The following is a 20,507-nucleotide window of genomic DNA, read 5'->3' as shown; positions in this document are numbered from 1 at the left end:
AAGCCACACATTCACACAGTACTGAGAACCTATAAAGGATGTCATTTGCATCATAATAGCTATTGATATGTTTTGTTTTTAGCTATTCTTGTTATGACAAAAGCAAACGTTAAGGTGCTATAAGCAAGAATAAGAAATCAGCCAACAAAGGCTTAATAAAAACTTTATAATGTCAAACTAGTCCATAACTAGTCACTTACAAGTGTAGTTATTAGTCATGAATTACTGTCTAATTTATTATCCCTAAAAAATGTGTTACCCAAGCTTTTAATCTTCTAAGATCAGCATTTCTCGTAGAACTTACCCATTTATAAATGTATTATAAAACACACAAAATCTAAATTAAATACAGTTCTCAAACCAAAGCAAAAAAAGACCAAATGGAAAGTCACTGAGGGTGTGAGGAAGAAATTATGTTTGGGAAGTGCAATTATGGATTTTAATGAACGCTTTCAGACATTATGTGGAGCAATAATTACCAAATCAAGCCTAATTACTTTTTGAATTTGTAGGAAAAGTGGATTTGTTCATTTGCTAAGCCAAAGATGAACTTTGTTGTCACTGATGACAACAGCTGAAAAATATGTTTGATTGGGGGCAAGCTGTTATAACTTTCTTTTTTTTGCATAAAGAAAGTTATGCTCCTATTTAGCTCTTTAATTAAGTATCTAATTTTAGAAAGGCTTTCCCAAAATGAATGGCTAATTTGTGTCATTGCACACTCTTTCTCACACATGGACACAAACACACACATAAAACAGAGCGCAGTCACCCTGTGAACTCCCAGGGGACACTGCAGTGATAATGTGAGCAATTCAGCCTGAAGTATCTCAGGGACCTTGTGGGAAGCAATACAGCTTTGGCTTGATGCCTGTGTCCCACTCTCCCTCCCCACTGAACTGGAGCTGAACACCCAATTATTTATCCTCTCCTTTCTTCTTTTAAAATAGCTTTAAGAGGACAAAGCCACAGCAACATAATCAAGGGTTTAGCAACATTTCTACAAAAGATTTGTGTTGTACATTATTCCTTCATACAGGCTTATTTTACAGCATGAAAACATTAATATTCTCTTTTAAGCATTAAAAACAACTTCCAGATGGATGCTAACATTAATAACACTGTCATAACATTGTTATAACAATGTTACAATGTTTAAAAATGTCTTTCTGACTAAAGATAGCAAAATGTTTACATAATTAATTATAGAAATAACTAAGTTATATTTTGAACATATTTGGCATTTTTGTAAAAGATTATTAAAAATATTGAGAAATGTTTAAGTCCTTTTAATATAATAATATTTTCAGCCATTAATTTGTATTTACCATATATCAATTAATAATTGTTGTACTATTTAAACCAAAACAGCTTGTGATGAATATTCTTTTGCCATCAAGCTATTTTTCATAAATATAGGGGGGTGTACAAAAACGGGTTCATCCTTTTTGTCAGCGTAAATTACCCAGCAATGTCAAAATAAACCGGGACCCGACAAAAGATGACGTGCACGGAAAACATGGGGTCAGAGCCAAGTTACACTCTGCCAAAATAAAACAAAATAAAACACCCCCGTTAACGCACCAGTGCGGAGTGAAAGAGCAGACACAAAAGGAGGAGATGGTGGGGGGGAAAGGGGGACAAATGGAAACGGAGGCTTTTTATTCTCATCAAAGTGTTCAGCCTTCACATCCTGGGAATGTCGGAGATAAGTGATGCGCGCGAGATGTTTCCCAGCCCAGGAGGCGGTGCACGGAGCTGCTCAGCAAGTCTGAGAACAGGTCGGGGGAAAATTAATAATTATCATCATCGCTAACACCAATGGGGAGCAATTCATCATCAAGCCCTTTCCAGCGCTATCATGTCGGAGCAGAGCGTGGTGCAGCCATATACAATTATGCGGCGAGCTGTGGAGGGGGAGAGCTAATGCGCTTTTGATGGGGTTTATTCACGCATGCAAAGCGTCACACTCGACCACCTCAAGCTCTTCCCCTGCTCCCCCCACCCGGCATCTCTCTTATACATGTGCACAAAACACACCAATGCCACCAAAACTCCCATTCCAGGTATTCAGCTTTCCTTCAGAGCTTGACGTTCCACCGCACTGGAAGTGAATATACAGGGTTTAATTAGAGGGGAAGGACATTACTACTGGCACACACACACAGTCACCTACATAAGTGCGAGCTTGGGTAGAGAGCAAGGCAAATGCTGGCAAATTCAATTCTGTATCATTAGTGAAATCACTTTAAATGTTCTTTTTAGCAAAAAAATTGAAAAATTCCATGTCCCTTATCTATATGAAATGGTTATAACTCTTTTTGTCCAACCTCAAATAACAAGGAGTTTGGGTCCAAGAACTTAATTTGAAATCAAACTGGTAACATCTGTCTACTAATAAGTCTTTACATGCATTCGTGAATGCGTATTACATCTAAGGAGTTACAACCTACTAAAATACAGAGGAAGTTGCAACAGCAGTAACAATAATCCATAAAAAAGCATTTTTTTGAGGGGGGAATAAATATTGAACTGAATAAATTGGAAGTGGCTATTATTTAGTCACTTTTGGATACAGCCATGAGATAATAAGAGTGGCATGGTTATTTTGTTTTTTGAATTAATTTGAACCCTTGACCAGTGCATCTGGACTTTATACCCTACTTTTTCAGCACTCGCTACTTTTTGATATTTGTTTAACCTCGTGTGAACCCACATACACATGCGTGGATGCTGTATTTTTGCATATAGAATGCAACACATAATTAAATTTAATTTAAAGCCACTGATCTCATTTCAGGATATTCTGTGCTGTCAGTAAAGTGTTAACATTTTGACACATGGAGTCATGTGACCAAACAACATGGCACCGAACCCAGCAGAGTTTGTCATTGGGAGAAACGCCAACAAAACTACATCTGGTAAGAAACCTGATTAAGCTTTTACATTGAAACATGTTTAAGTACAAATGTAGAGCCTCTAGTATAATCCGATATGCCATTTTTTAAATTTGAGCGATTTATTGCGAAACATCACACTGCTAAACACAATGTACACCGATGCATACTTTAGCGCATGTCTTCCTAAGAAATCCTATTTACTGTGCATTTTCAAATTGAGAATCAATGGGTTTATAAAAAAAATTGAAAAATGTTGCTGTCAGAGGCTTTATATGTAGTTAGGTATAAATAAGGTGCATTCCGAACTATTTTGAGATAAGTGCAGACAGACAGCACACTGAAGGTTAAGTAATTCACTAAATAGGGAGCAAGAGAGCAAGGGAGCAACCTATAGCTCTCTATGCAGCTAAGTGCATTCAAACAAAACTTCGATAAAAAGTTCAGTTTCAGGCTGCAGATGATGTTAGGACTACTCAACATTTTTGGCAGACATGGGACAACGGTAATCACTATATAGATTCAGATTTTATAATGTATAATTTAATTTTAACATGGTTGGCATTGATTGGATAATGCTGGCCAATACATTGAAGCATAATTAATTATGCTAATTTCAGATGTAAAGTCTCAAAAACATGAATAACCAATACAACTGGAATCATAATAAAGAATTTGACAAAAAATAAAAATATTATCTGTTTAAACACATTTTAAGCCTACTTCGCATAGCGTCTTAATAGTAAAATGTATACAGTCAAGTTTTTTTTGCAAAAAATCCTGACACTGACATGTTACACCAGGAATAAATTGGGACTAGTGATAACATGGATCTAGCTTTTCCCCATTTCTGCGATACATTGGATATTGCAGGGAAAAGGAAAACACAACCAAATAAAACTGATATATGTGCACATTATGTGCAGAACAACTAAATGTATTAAAAGGAGTATTTGCACAATTGGTCTGTGCCATTCAGAACACATTACAAATGCTATAGTAATGACATGGCTCAACAAATGGATTCTAGAGCCAGAAAGTTATTTTGCAGTCTTCTACCTCTTTATACACTCTTAGCAATGCTTCTCATATAAGTAACACAACAAGTGTCTTTTCAGTCAGAACACAGCACATGTACAGGTATACATAGTATGCTATATATGATATATACTATACTATAGTACTATACTGTTGCAGTCATGAATTAAAAATATTTGAAAATGCAAACCAAAACTTGGACCATAAGTTTGGCAAGTGAGTGCAATTATTATTTAAATTGTTTAAAAGCTTGTCTGTAGTATCATGACAAAAAAAAAATTATTGTACCTGCTTTTGTGAATTTGTACATACAGTTAGCAACCACAAGAATGTTGGAATTTAGACTTAGGTGTTACAAACTTGTCTAGTCCACCCAATGGTAGGATTTCAATGTGACAACTTGTGTTGATTGGTAGGGCAAGAACATTGCTTTAGTACTTTATGGTTCTAAACATTCGGGATCAGGAGTACAACAATATATATTTGTATACTTGTTAAACCTCAGTGCTGGTAATGGGAGGGATTGCAATGTAATAAGTGTACTTGAAGTCACTTTGGATAAAAGCATCTGCTAAATTACTACTTAAATCTATCTTTTTAATTAACCTTTCCTATTTCAACAACTCTCAACTGGAAGGCAAGAATTAACAACTCCAACTGTTTGTAGAAAGTGTGCCTTTCACTTATTTTCAAGGTAGTGGTATCACCAATTGTAAAGTTTGTGGAGGACCATAATACTTTCCTCTGATTAATCAAGCCGAAATACTGAAAATGCAGGAAATAATTTAGCATTGACATGATTTTACCCAATGACCACACAGATGTGGAAGTTAACCTATTACACCATTTCAACATCTAATCTTAGCTCTTCCAATTATCAGTGCTAGATAGAGTAGAATTAATTTATTCTCTATTATACTCACAGCTCTGATAACTGGCTTACCTCAATAGGTTGCTTTTTTCAACCGATGGACAACATTCACTGTCCCTTCTTCTCCATGATATATTATTATTATTATATTATTATACATTTTTTATTCAGGATTGTTCTTGTCGCAACTTGATGTGATGTGTCTTTGGGGTAATCCACCACTGACACAAACAATATTCACAACTATCTAGAGATGGGCTTCAGCTGCTGTGATGCAGTTCTTGTGTAACAAACATGTCAAAAATATTTTATACCTAAAATACAAGTAGTTCATTCATGATGTTGATACATATTTATAGTATACACATGGTACATGGTGCAGTGGGCATAAGCTCAGTTGATTTTCAAGTTTTCCAATGTGAACTGAATGATACAGACTTGAAAATAATTATTTTAAACCTCAGAAATGAAAAATTTTACCAAAACTATATACATGTATATATTTATATATATAAAACATTAATTAAATTCAAAATCAATGTGACTCATTTAGGAGAGGCATTTTTTTCTGGTAGGGAGAGAGAACAAGAGATACAGAGAGAGAGAGAGACAGAGAGAGAGAGAGAGAGAGAGAGAGAGAGAGAGAGAGAGACTGTCGTCCCTGTGGACAAAGTGAGCTGAGGCCCAGCGCAACAGTAAGAGCGAGCGAGCGTTATTTGTCTTCCTCCGGCCGAGCACGAGAGCGCTGTTCATTTAATGCAAGGTTAGGCAGCCTGATGTGATGAATGGACTGTCGGCGGGAGAATAAGACTATGCACTCAATCATGGGAACGACAGCTTTTTTCCCTCCATTTTTAGGGTACCTCCATAATTAAATGACAAATCAGTGCAAAATAGAGTGCAGAGTCCCATCTATGAATATCAACAGAATATTTCTCCTTTAAATACAAGGATATGTAAAATTTGCTAATTGGTTGTACCGGAATTCTAAAAATAGATAGATTTTTTTATACGAGGGCATTCAGTATGTGCATTCTTGAAAAGGGAACATTTTTAACAATAGGAGAAACATTAACATTTAAAAAAAAAAAAAACTGGATGTTCTCCATATATACACATTTTCTGACCTTAAATGTAACAAGTTCAACTTGACATTCATTGTCCAGGCAGCACATTCTACTTAAAAATAAAAAGTCTTGCTTCAAAAAGTATGAAACAGCACGTTATGTCAGGAACAAAGTGGGTATGTATACGAGTGACAACACTGATCTCCAGCAGCCTGTTCCTGATTGCTGGAACTAGTACTGTTAAACACAATCAATCATGTCACAATATACTGTACTGTATGTGTTTCTTCAAGTCTGAGCAATTTCATGTACCAGGAGTTGATTTTTATGAACATATTTCAACTAGTTTCTTTATGTTATATGATGGTCTCATTAAAACTAACCTGGAAAATTTTTATCAGGTCTTCCTCATTTATTTTTGGTACTTTTCAAATGTATTTTATGTATAGAATTTACTGTTTTGGCCTCTTCTCAGATTTAGGTTTTCAATATTAAACTATACAAATCCGGGGGGCCTGGACAGCTCAGCAAATAAAGACGCTGACTACCATACCTGGAGTCGCAAGTTCAAATCCAGGGTGTGCTGAGTGACTCCAGTTAGGCTTCCCAAGCAAACAAATAGGCCCGGTTACTAGGGTGGGTAGAGTCACGTGGGGTTAACATCCTTGTGGTCACATATAATGTGGTTCTCGCTCTTGGTGGGGCTAGGTCTCCGCGGTAAAGCGCTCAACAAGCCACGTGATAAGATACGCAGATTGACTGTCTCAGACTTGGAGGCAACCGAGAACCACCCCCCTCAAAAATCATAAACTATACAAATCTATTATACAAATATAAATAATTACATCCCACAGTGGCAGAACGTACCAAACAATTCTGTTAACATCTTAAGTCGATGTGTCAGTAAAGAGCATGCTTGAGATTAAATACAAGACAAGTGGTCAACCTTGAAAAAAGGTGAATAACACTTGTGAGCAGAATATTTTATTAGGACAAATGTATTTTCTAAATTATGCATAAAGTGTGAAAATATTATGTGTGTACTTATGATACACACTATTTTAGCTATGAATTTAGCCTTAGCAGGACAAAATAGTTATTTTATTTCCAAAATGTAAAAATTCTATTTCCATCACTGTCATTTCCACCACAGAATTCTATTAAACACATAACAGAATTTGAGAATGTGGTGGAAATTATACTAAGAAAGTATTGCTCAACTACAGATGATACCTCATTCTGCAATTAATTACAGTTAATTGTTGCCAGTAAAAATCATGTTCATTGGTTAACTGTAAGTTATGTTAGCATATGGTGTAAACAAACAATAAAAGGATATTTCCGGCATGATAAATAACATTTGATTATGTTTTAAAGCTGATTTTTGTCATTTCAAAAGTTTGAATTATTTCTCATGTATTAATATGCAGTCAACTTATAAGTAATAAGCCATTTGTAGGTTTACTAAGTAAAAGTTTAAAGGAATAGTTCACCCAAATATAAATTCAGCCATTATTTACTCACTCTTGTATTGTTCTAAACTAATATGACTCCTTTTTTTTTCATACACAAAGGGAGAAATTTTGAAAAAGTGTTCTACTCACTGATGTCATACAATGGAAGCCCTTACAATTGGCAAACCATTATATTTTTTGTTGTTATTTTTTGTCATAGTAATAGTCTTTTGATGAATGTCCTATAAAATTTGACAATATTTCCTCACTTCATATTTATTGTAGTCAGTTTTACTCTGACGAAAATTATATAAGTTTTGTCAACAAATAATTTTAGTTGATTATGATGTGCAAAATGGACAAAAAAGAGTGTCAAACTGTAATAGACCAAACTATAATCAAATATTGAAACATTTAGAAATGTTTTTTTAGTCACATTTTCTAATTTAAAAATGTATTACACACATAAATAGACATACTGCCCTTGCTGTGAAAAAAACTGAGCTCCTGAAATAATAATGAACAGACTGAAGAACTACTTTTCTTTTTTAAGTTAGCCTACTGTATTCTGAATTCTTCATGCTTTAGAGACTTATTAATTTTCCATGAAAGGATGTGTGTTTTTTTTACGTAAGCATCATATTCACAACGCAAGTTATGCAATGCAAATTATGCATATTCTGACTAGCGCATCATATCATATAGTTTATCATCATATGGTTCAATTTCACCTATTCATTCACTTCAATGTGCAGATGTAAATTGTAATATTACATATATGTTGTGGATATAGTGATTAAACTCATATATAAATAGGATGCATATGAATGAGGTATCACACTTTTAAGCTGTTAATTCTGTTAAAATGTAGTGTTAGTGCATTCAACTCAAGCAGCTCAAGTGGAGAAATCCCTAACATACTGGATTAATGGATTAGATTAAACTATATTTAATATATCTTTTACTTTATACAGCTAATATACATGTTTCTTCTTCTGTTTATATCTTGTACTGTTAATATCTTGCAGAATAAATTTTTTCTCGTCATATTTTCATAAAAAGTATGCTTTAATATATAGTTTAATTATCGTCATGAAGTTTTTTTTTATTTAGTCAACGATAACAACGATGAGACAAAAGAGGCACATCATGATGATAATTCAACAATTATATTAAACATTTTCGTGAGTGATTTAGTTAACAAGATTAACACTGGGAAATTTGCTGCGAACTAGCCGCAAATCGTCACTGATTATTTTCACATGCTAACTAGCAGCAAATTGTTCATTGCTACCAAATGCTTGCTGTAGGTTTGTGAAACATTGTCAAACATTTGTGGTGAATCACAAGCTTATTTGCATGTGAAAATAATGATTGGCAAATTTGCAGTAAGTTTGTGGCTAGTTTGCCAGAACTCTACAATTTTTGTAAGGGAGTGGATGGTGACCACCTCTTCAAAACAAAATTATATTTCAGAAGTCAGAATAAATTATTCCATGTGACTCATGCCTTGTTCTAAAGGCATAAGAAAAGGTTTGGTGAGAAATATTCACAGACTTGTTTCTCTGTGGGCATTCAAGCAACAGAATTTTTCCCCAATAAATTCAAGGATGTGTGCAATCTTGTTTTTTTTAACAGGGGATATTCAAGATGTGTACTCCTATTACTGGACTGAGACAGAAAAACAAGAAGGTGTTTACAAACTCCATTAAATCCAGAGCAACTCGAAGAGGGGAAGGAGATAATAATACAGTATTGATTAATCCATAAAAGCTATAACAAAGAAGCAGGGATAATAATGCTGGGAGAAAACCAGCAGACAAAAGAAAAATTACACTTGAATATTCTGTTGTTTTTTTCTCACTAACTCTCACTCTTTCACTGACCCAAATCTACACAAACGGGGACCTAGCAAAAAACACAACCTAAACAAACATACATGCTTTAATACCCTCTCATTTTATTTGATCTCATACTTGGAGACATACAATTGAATTTAGGCAATTAAAATAATCAAGGTAAATGATTTTCCCTCCATCTCTAACTGCCTGTCATTACCTTCACCTGTACGAAAGCAGGCTGTCCATCAACCATGCTGATGTCTGAGCTACCTGAGCCATCCCAGCCAATCAAATGGCTGATCCATCTTCCCACCGCTAATTAATCTTCACACCTGACAACCTTAATTAGCTTTGAAGATTGAAGTGTATGTAGGACAGATAATAATCATGTGTGATGAGGAGGAGGGTGTGGCCGGGCCGTGAGGATTCATGCCTAGCGCTGAGTTGCCCAAATAAGCGGGAGAGAGAGAGATAAGGAGGAGCCGGAGACGCCAGAGAGAGAGAGAGTGTGAGAGATGCACGCAGCAGTGTTTGTGCACACGTGTTTTTAGCTATGCTGAAAAGCAGTTTTATGTTGCATATGTTTATTAAAAGTCTTTTTGGTTGGTAACCCGGTTTCCACTTTCTCCTTTCCGATGAACAAGAGGCTTGTCTGCCACATCATGGTTTGTCAGTTTGTTGTTAAATGTGTGAGTGTATAGATGTTGGATATACTCACTGTACAGAATGTGCTGACCCTTATCTTCAGGGTGAAATCTACTGTGAACTCCAGTTCAGACACGGACACAGTGCCGCAGTCAATAGTCTAGAGAAGGAAAGAAATAAAACCCTATTTTCAAACATCCTATAAAGTAATCAAACTGACTGAAAAGCTGGGAGTCATTTTCAAAGAAAAATTTATGGTCATGTCATTCCATAATACATATCCATTTAGTACTTTAACATTATGAAAAATGGTTAATAATTGTGATGGATTTTGAACAGAATGGGTCCCAGGATAAGGTAGGTTTCCTAGATGTCACTGCACAGCTAATATCAATGAAATTTTTTTTTAGACGACATTAGATTTTATAAAACAGGTAGTTCAGACTGCAATTTCTGATTTGTTCAAAGCCATTTATGATAAATGCATTTGACTACACTTTCTATATTAATCAACCAAGTTGTTCAGTTGACTGGCTACAGTAAGCAGTCTACAGTCAGGCTAATGTCCAATATTACTTGCTGGAACATAGGGGTTGGGCGATATGACCAAAATTTTATATCACGATAGGAGTTATTTTACATCACGATAATGATATATTTCGCAATATAGTAAATGTTTTCTGGAAAATTTATAAAAATTGTTTTATATATTAAATAAACATAATGTAATGCCTATTTTTGGAACTAACTCAGTCAGTGAGTTTAATATTTAATTAATTAAAACTACCTGCTCTTTTGGCTTTCATATTATTCATTTGTGTGCCTCATTTTGAGGTGATGAAACAGACTGCTTGTATTACGAGTGATTATATCGTCATGCGACACAATTTTTCCACTCTGTACAACATGTCACACATGTTTTAATAACAATCTCCTCTTCATTTCTTGACCTGTTTGCGAGTCGTCCCATTGTGTGTAGATTTTGTTCTCCATTTGGGGTTTTCCTGGGTCAAAAATGATTTAGTAGCATAAGTGATACCACTCTGAGCTCTCCTGTCTCTGGAGCAAAAATATCGGAAAGCCTGCTGGATTCACGTGCACTTCGGAGCTCTAGAGACAGCGCATGCTACAGTAACTTGAAACATTCATGTGTCAGATGAGAAGAATATTTAGCACTTTTAATGCACCAAATGCATCATGAAGGTCATTAAATTTGCTTGGGCAGCTGCAGAAAAATGCCCAGTGCCAGAAAAACCCTGTCAATGTTTCTTAAATTCTAGAAATTGCAATTTACAGAAAGACATTCAGCTCCAAAGATATATTTGAGTAGAATTGAAAGTAGTAGTATAATTTAAGATTATGATTTAAATCTTATAAGGACATGTGCATATTAAATGTCAGTTTAACAGCAAAATTAGATGAGAAAACTTTAAATGTCTCAATGTTAGTAAGACAATAAGACAATAAATGTTGAATTTGAACTTAAAGAGTGTTTTCATTTTATGGAACTCTGACTATAGTCAAATTCTGTAAGTAAGCTAGGTCAATGAGTCAATGTAACAACAATATTTCTGCGCTGAAGGGAAATTCTGAAATTTGTATTTCATTTCAAAAGTTTCATTATTGCTTATGTTTAAAGGGATGGTTCACCAAGAAATTATAATTCTCTCATCATTTGCTCACCCTCACGACATCCCAGATGTGTATGACATTCTTTCTTCTGCTGAACACAAATTAAGATTTTTAGAAGAATACCTCAGCACTTTACAACTCATATAATGCAAGTGAATAGCGGCCAGAACTTTGACGCTACAAAAATCACATTAGGTTATCATGAAAGTAATCCACACGGCTCCAGAGTTTAAGTCAATGTCTTCAAAAGTGAAATGATAGGTGTGGGTGAGAAACAGACCAATATTGAATCCATTTTTATTATAAATTCTCCTCCATGCCCAGTAGGTGGCGATGTAAATGAAGAATGTCAATCAACAAAAACAAAAGAAGAAGAATGTGGAAGTAAGAGTGAAAGTGGAGATATATAGTAAAAAATTACTTTTTGATCTGTTTCTCACCAGTCATATGGATATCTTTTATACTGCCTATATATACTTTTCGGACCTTCAAAGTTCTGGTCACCATTCACTTGCATCAAAAGGACCTACAGGGCTGAAATTTTCTTCTAAAAATCTTTGTTTGGGTTCTGCTGAAGAAAGAAAATCATACACATCTGGTGTCTCACAAAGACAAAACAATCCATGAAAATTAATTTCAAGAGGCAAATATGGCCCTTTAATAAAAAGATAATTTTGACACCCTTGGTGATTTATTTCAATATGAACTATTCTTTAATTTCTTTATAACCACACTCCTAAACAATTGAAAAGCTCCAAACCACAGGAAGAGCAGCGTTAAGCATACACTGGCGGTGTATTTGTTTGGAATAATGTACAGATTTTGCTGTTTTGGAAGGAAATTGGTATTTTAATTCACCAAAATTACATTCAACTGATCACAAAGTATAGTCAGGACATTACTGATGTAAAAAAATAGCACCAACACTATTTGCAAAAAGTCATTTTTGAACAAATCTTGACAGTCCCCATTTCCAGCAGCCATCACACCAACACCTTATCCTTGAGTAATCATGCTAAATAGCTAATTTGGTACTAGAAAATCACTTGCCATTATATCAAACACTGCTGAAAGCTATTTGTTAATTACATTATTCTTAAAATTGTCTTTGTGTTTGCTTTTGAGTTGCCACAGTACTCAATAAACTGGCAGGTCGAAGGTCAATATTAGGTCAAGAATGGCAAAAAAAAAAAGAAACTCTTTTCTCTAGAGACTCATCAATCAATCATTGTTTTGAGGCTATACAATGCTTTAAATTGCCAAAATAAACTGAAGATTTCATACAAAGGTGTACACAACAGTCTTCAAAGACAAAGGACAACTGGCTCTAACATGGACAGAAATTTGTTTGGAAGGCCAGATGTAAAACTAAACAAGAGGATAAGTGCATCAGAGTCTCTAGTTTGAGAAATAGATGCCTCACATATCTTCAGCTGACAGCTTCATTGAATTCTACCCGCTCAACACCAGTTTCATGTACAACAGTAAAGAGAAGACTCAGGGGTGCAGGCCTTATGGGAAGAATTGCAAAGAAAAAGCTACTTTTGAAACAGAAATCAAAAAGAAAAGGTTAGAGTGGGTGAAGAAACACAGACAATGGACAATAGATAATTGGAAAAAAGTGTTATGGATCTTAACCCCATTGAGCTTTTGTGGGATCAGCTAGACTGTAAAGTGCGTGAGAAGTGCTCGACAAGACAGCTGCATCTATGGTGAGGATATTTTGATGAGAACTCTTTGAAGTAGTTTAAGAAGTTCTGAATATTTTTTTCAAATAGTAATAGTCATTTTTTATGTTATTAATGTTCGGACTATACATTGTGATCACTTGAAAGTCCCTGAAAGAGCAAAATCTGTACATTATTCCAAACTATTGGCTGCCAATATATGTGTGTATTTTTCACTCAAGTGTTTGTAAGTGGACCCAAGGCCATGGCGGTGGCAAAGTAATGAAGTTAACTAAGAAGGACTTTGAACAAGGATTAGGATAATCAATCAGCCATTCTGCCACAGATGGCCTCCGAGGCTTCATTTCCTCTCTCTCTCTCTCTTCTCTCGCACAGGATCTGTCACTCCCCTGTCCTCATCTTCTGCCTTGATTCTACCTCCATTCCTGTATCTACTCCATCTCAAAACAAGGCCAAAACACAGATAATAGGATTTCTGTCTCTCTGAAGACTACACTTGCCCAGCCTACACTAAATTAATTAGGGATTCAGGTGAGCTAATACTTTGCCTCAAATCCAATATGCCAGTCAAAATCCAAGACAGATAACACTATACAGTTAAAAAGAAAGCTTTAGCCACCAGATAAGTAAATTATTTTTTGTCATCATTTACTTCCCCTCATGTCAATCCAAAACCATATGATTTTCCTTCTTCAATGGACACTTTCCATAAATCATCTTTTCATTACACAGGAGAAAATATATCAAGAGTTTAGAATGGCATGCCTGAAATTTTATATTTCTGTGAACTACCATATTCCTTCAATATCTAAATGTATACCAGTGGTCCTAGAACTTTTTTCAGGTAAAGTACAATAGAGACAGAAAAGGACCATGGACAGAACAGGATCTGTTTCTCACCAGTCACTGGAGTCATACTGATTACTTTTATACTGCCTTTATGCATATAGTTGTATGGAGCCGATGGGGAATCCCACTGGGCAAATACAGAATGAACTAATAGATTTCTATACTACTCCCTGTGCCCTCTTTACCTTAATGACTGCAGGCTCCGAAATTAAGGTCTCTGGCTTTAAAGTCTCCACTACTGCCTCTGGGACAACTGCGTTCTTCATACATGTCATCTTGAAGCCATAAACATCATCCCAGAAGGCAATGTGGTCATTGTGTTTCTGAGTGTCCCCGACCGCCGCCAGGCAGATGCTGCAGCAGTCTGGATAGACTGAGAAGAAATATGATTTGTTAAATAGAGGCATAAACAGCAGGGCTAACTTATGATAAACACAAAACCAAAAGAAGCTCTAATGATTCAGTTCTTCTCATCAGAGGGATAGTAATGTGTGTGTGTGTGTGTGTGTGTGTGGGGGGGGGGTGTATCCTTGATATTTAGACATAAAAGAGGTGACTGTACTATAAAAACATACTATAAGTTTCAGAATTTAAATCTTCCTCCCTAATCTAAAAAGAGCATTTATAGTTGCTAACCTGCTGAAATGTCTCGTTTTGAAATCTGTGTTTGTGATGTCACAAGACATTGCTCATTAGCATGTAAATGGCCCATAACGTGCGCCGTCGTCGTGGGTGTACTGTTAAGGAGAGAACAGCTCAAGTTACTGCTGAGAGGTGAAATGTTTTGTTTATTGAAAGATGCAGCAATACCAACTGTATTACACCCTGCAGTAATGCTGTTAAGTAAACCATTTATTTATAATCTTTCATTTACCAGTGTGTTTGTAATTAACAGTAATCCATCGTTTATCACTAAGTAGACGTCTGCAACCCAACCCGGGTTGTTGACAGTTTTTCATGTAGGACTTCGGGTTTGAGTTTTTAATTAATGAAAAAAATAAACAGGTCTACTGAACTTGTTTTGCGCCCGCGCTCTCACTCACAGACACACGCGAACTGATGAATTAGGGGGCGTTCACACGAACATGTTTTTAAGTGCATCTGCTCTGTTCATCATCTCATCATTGTTTTACTATGCAAACACATGCTGGACAAATCTCTTGGACTGTTGCATTGTGTCTCGCTGCTTCTTCAGCATCTCATACAGGACCGGCACATTTTAAAAAATAACTTTCGAGACACCTGCAGTCTGTTTCATTTGCTGCGCTGTGTCTAGATTTTTTTTAGTGCAGGTGTCACAATGATTCAATGTTCTGAACAAGTTCAGGCTGCAAAGAGGTGACTGTTACAATATTCCAGATTGTTCTGCACTGATAAATGGTAAGGCAATGTTTTTTCCCTTACATTTGATAAGTTTTAAAGGTGAAGCAGCCTAAAACTGAGGTTGTCCGACAATGGGTCAGAGTGAGGATGGAAAATGATCATGTTTTACAAATATTTGCAAAAATTTTAAGCAAAAATAACATTATCGTTTTTAATATTTAATATTATTTGTGCACTTTTATAAAATGTTATGCTAACCTCAAGGAACATAATAATTGTTTTTTAAAAAGCATTTCATGAGCCCTTTGACAATTGTTATTATTTAATTACAGTTAACATTACATTACTATACAGTAGTTTTGTTTCCACATTTCACGCATCCATTTAATCAAGGTTTTATTTAAGCTTTTCTGTGTGTTTTTGACAGTATTTTCTCACCTCTGGATTAGAAAACTGGAGAAGAAAAAAAAGGAAAGGAAAAAACTTTACAGTAAAATACTGGCCGCAGTGGTTGCCAAAAAGCAAAGCAGAGATGACACTGACAGCAGATGTGTAGAGAAGGTACATGTCAGTGCTTTGTTTATGACAGTCAACTGTTGATGTTATTTCACAATGCGCAGCCATTGGCAGTGACAGAACGTTACAAATTTGTGTATCTGACACCTATTTCGAGTCCCGATCATGTGACAAAACATGTAACAAAAATAGCGGCACAGTCAAACTATTTTTATACTAAAATATTTTCCAGGACAAATTATTATTTTCCAGGACATTAAGGTATATTTTCTCATTTTCCATTACTTTTCCATGACTGGAAAACTGCATTGCAAAATTCCAGATTTTCCAGAATGTATGGATGTGATCTGTGTTTATTTATAATGCACAGGAAATTATAAATAATAAATTAGACTCAATAAGACAGTATTTACATGAGTCATGATAGTGGATATAGACATATGCCTCATCTTAATGTTGCCTTCGCCAAATTTATATTCAATATTCATGAACCAAGCTAGTAAGACATTTTCTTCTTTTTTGGTCCTTTGGGGAGTTTGACAGCCACTAGTAACTATTCGTGTCGTATGAAAAAGAGCAGCTTGGACATTCTGCTACATATTTCTGTTCCACACAAGTTTGGAACATGAGGGTGAGCAAATTTCAATTTTCCTTGTTTAGTGACTATTTATTTTTAACATACCAGCACTAAATGTGGAATATAGGAATATAGGAAAAAAAAGAAGGTCCTTGTTCTTGAACTTTCAAAACATGGGAAATCCAGTTTGAAGACATGCATTACTGATAAGGCATAATGCAGATTAATGCACTTATCAAAAAATAAACAGCCTTTACAAATAAATTAAATTTAACACAAATTGTAAATGTGTTTAACATATACAGATGAAAAAGCCAACCAAACCAGATCGTTTTTCTTAAAATAGAAGCAGGAAAATAATTACTTACATAACTAAAAATATGACTTTAGTTTTCACATAAATTATCGCTTTATACAATTGATAACTTAAAAAGCTCAAAGGAACACTGGACATTGTGTGGGCATATAAGACTTCATCCTTTACACAAATGTGCAATAATGAGCATATCTATCATGAAATGGTAAACCACAGCCCTGATTTCCTTCTTCAGTAATGTTTCAGTCGTATCCAGCACTCGTAAATGTCCCTATGTGATAATGTTAATGGTTACCATGCATGAAAGCAGACAGCTTCTGGCGAAAAATCTAAATTCAACTAATGGTGATAATCATAAAAGCTCAGATTGCATTTATCAGTTCTTAATGTCCGTTAAGTTTGGCCATCAGACACAAACTTAAAGCTACAGTATGTTCATATGATGCTGCTAAAGAAATCACATTTCACTAATCTAAACTACCATAAGGGGATCATGGTTAATGAATGTATAAATCATTTGTACTTCCTCTCCACATCTCAAACATACATAAAACCTTTACATGTCTTATGACAAAATATTAATAAAGGGGAGATAAGGGGCAATTTCAACACTAAATTTCTCCAATCACAAACAAACACACACACTTATTCAGCACATGCTCATCTTGGACAATTTGCCACAGTTCTGTGTATTAAGGGTGTCTAAAATGTATATTTCCTATTGACACATTAAAGTAGATTTAAAATAACCATCTTAATATATATATATACACTCACTGAGCACTTTATTAGGTACACCTAATTATTCCTGCGATTATCTAATCAGCCAATCACGTGGCAACAGTACAATGCATAAAATCACGCAGATATGGGTCAGGAGGTTCAGTTAATATTCACATCAACCATCAGAATGGGGAAAAATGTATCTTAGTGATTTCAATTGTGGCATTATTGTTGGTGCTAGATGGGCTGGTTTGAGTATTTCTGTAACTGCTGACCTCCTGGGATTTTCACACACAACAGTCTTACTCAGTTTACTCAGAATGGTGTCAGAATCAAAAAACATCCAGTGAGCGACAGTTCTGTGGACGGAAACGCCTAGATGAGAGAAGTCAACGGAGAATGGCCAGACTGGTTCGAGTTGACAGAAAAGCTATGGTAACTCAGCACTCTGTCCAATTGTATTGAGCAGATTAGCATCTTAGACTGCACAACATGATGAACCTTGAGGTGGATGGGCTACAACAGCAGAAGTCCATGTCGGTCACCTTATTAGGACCATAGTGTTCAAAATAAAGTGCTCAGTGAGTGTACATTTGGTATTTTATACATAAATATAGAATATCAAACTATCTCCATTAACATTAAACTCCACATGTATGTGTCTTATAAAAAAATATTACAAGTAGATTTGTAATAGTCTTTAAGTAGTTTTTGTAGTATATTGTATATTGTATTTACCATTAAGCCAGTATTACATTGTTTATATTGTATATACCAATGGCCATTTAACATAATGCAAGATTGACAAGGAAATCATCTTAAAAGGTCCACTCAGTAATTTTCTCATCATTAAAAGGTTATGCTCTTAAAGTAATGAATACTAATTTTGAAGCATATATAGATATAGTGATGTGAAAAAAGAATTCACCCCCATCCTGATTTCTTCTGTTTCCATATATATCTCATACTAAATTGTTTTTAAAATTCTAACAAAATCGAACATAAAACAAAGGCAATCTGAGTAAACACAAAATACAGTTTTTAAATTATAATGTTATTTATTGAAGCAAAAAAGTTATCCAATACCAACTGGGCCTGTGTGAAAAAGTATTTGCCCCCTTAGTTACTAAATCCCCAAATCTATTAAACTGCATTCATAATGGGCTTCAGCTGGACTATACAAACCCAAGCCTGATTACTGCCAGCCATGCTCAATAAAATCAACACCTAAATATAATTTTTTCAGCAACATTAAGTTGGCTAAAAGGTCTCACCCAGTAGCACAATATGCCAAGGTCAAAAGAAATTCCAGAAATGAGGGAAAAGGTGATTGAAATACTTTTACAAAGGTTTACAAACCTATTTCAAAGGCTCTGGGACTCCAAAGAACCAGAGGCTCATCTGAATTTGGCCAAAACACACCTTGATGATCCTCAAAGCTTTTGGGAGAATGTTCTATGGACTAATGAGTCAAAAGTGGAACTGTTTGGAGTCCCGTTACATCTGGTTTAAATCAAACACAGAATTCCACAAAAGGAACATTGTACCTATACGGTCCAGCATGGTGGTGATATTGTGATGGTGTTGGGATGCTTTGCTGCTTCACGGCCAGAGCGACTTGCAATAATTGAGGGAAACATGAATTCTGCACTCTATCACAAAATCCTAAAGGAGAATGTCTGTTCATCATTGCCTGAGTTCAAGCTCAGGCACAACTGGATTATGCAGCAAGACAATGATCCAAAGCTTAGGAGTAAGTCCAACTCTGAATGGCTCAAAAGAAGCAAAATTAAAGTTTTGGAGTGGCCTAGTCAAAGTCCTGAATTGAACCCGATTGAGGTGCAATGGCAGGACCTTAAACGGGCAGTTCATCCTCAAAAACCTTTCAATGTGCCTGAAGAAAATAAGTTTAGCAAAGAAGAGTGGGTAAAAATTTCACCACAGCATTGTGAAAGACTGCACTCCAGTTATCAGAAGCATTTAGTTGCAGTTGTTGCTGCTAAAGGTGTCACAATCAGCTATTAAGTTTACGGGGGCTAGGCGGTTCGTTTTTTTGCATGTGTGTTATAGGTGTTTGCTTCAATAAAAAAAAAATATTTATTTGAAAACTGTATTTTGTGTTTACTCAGGTTTGCCTTTGTTTTATGTTACATCTTGTTTGAAGATCTAAAACAATTTAGTATGAAAAATATAAAAAAAATAGAAGAAAACAGGACGGGGAAAAAAAAATTTTCACAGCACTGTGTATATATACATGACATACATGACCAGCCAAATAATCCTTGCTTAATCTCAGTAACTGTTATTGGACACTTTCATTGATACATTTAATTAATCATGGATGACTGTGAATTTCTACAATGGCATCAGAAACTGAAAACCATTGTGTCCCAATGATGCTGCATCCACGTCCCTAGGTGTCAGTGAAAGTCCATGACGACATAAATTTTTTTTTTGAATGCACCATTAATGTTTCCTGTAATTGGATGTTACAGGTGCAGCAGTGAGATCATAAAAAGTGATTTCACAATAGACAGCACTATTAACTCCGCCTTGGAGAGAAATACGTGAATTCTTGGAGAGAAATACGTGATGGACCATATCTCTCTAACTTCGTCCAACCTTTAATCAAGGGTTAAAGGTGCACATTCACTCTCATTCCATATAATAGTGTGTGCCATCAAAATCTCGTCTCCCAGACCTTAAAGTCTTCACTGTGACCCAGTGAGTGTCATGTAGGGTGAAAGCACACACACACACACGCACACGCACACGCACACACCTGGAGTGGATTTGTCACCTAATTTTCTCGGATTAGTGGAGCTATGAGTGATTGTCCTGGGAAATGCAGGTGAGAGCTGATTGGGTGTTTAACAGGACCATCCCGCACCTGAACAGGGAGTGAGAGAGAGAAAGAGAGTGTGTAGGGAGAGAGAGGGGGGATGAGGGGGAGGCAGTGTCCCAAGATTCATAGCTTTGACATCTGCGTCCTTCTCGACTCGGTGCTCATGGCCCGTTTGTCAAGCACCCCCCTCTGTTTCCTCTTGAGGGCAGCCGTAAAGAAGTGGAG

The 20,507-nt window shown here is 35.7% G+C and overlaps 1 protein-coding gene across 2 annotated transcripts in view; it reads right to left on the bottom strand.

Moving 5' to 3' along the window:
• Positions 1-20,507, bottom strand: part of LOC127654458 (protein arginine N-methyltransferase 3-like) — an 82,984-nt gene that overhangs the window by 14,307 nt on the left and 48,170 nt on the right. For both annotated transcript variants that reach the window (XM_052141680.1, XM_052141671.1), the window contains exons 12-13: positions 14,168-14,355; positions 9,887-9,973 (exon numbers count right to left, since the gene is read on the bottom strand). In XM_052141680.1, the coding sequence (XP_051997640.1) occupies positions 9,887-9,973; positions 14,168-14,355 (275 nt within the window). The remainder of the gene's footprint in view (positions 1-9,886; positions 9,974-14,167; positions 14,356-20,507) is intronic.

Source organism: Xyrauchen texanus, chromosome 2 (assembly GCF_025860055.1).
Source record: "Xyrauchen texanus isolate HMW12.3.18 chromosome 2, RBS_HiC_50CHRs, whole genome shotgun sequence".
NCBI lineage: Eukaryota > Metazoa > Chordata > Actinopteri > Cypriniformes > Catostomidae > Xyrauchen > Xyrauchen texanus.
This window is presented reverse-complemented; position numbering and strand designations above follow the sequence as displayed.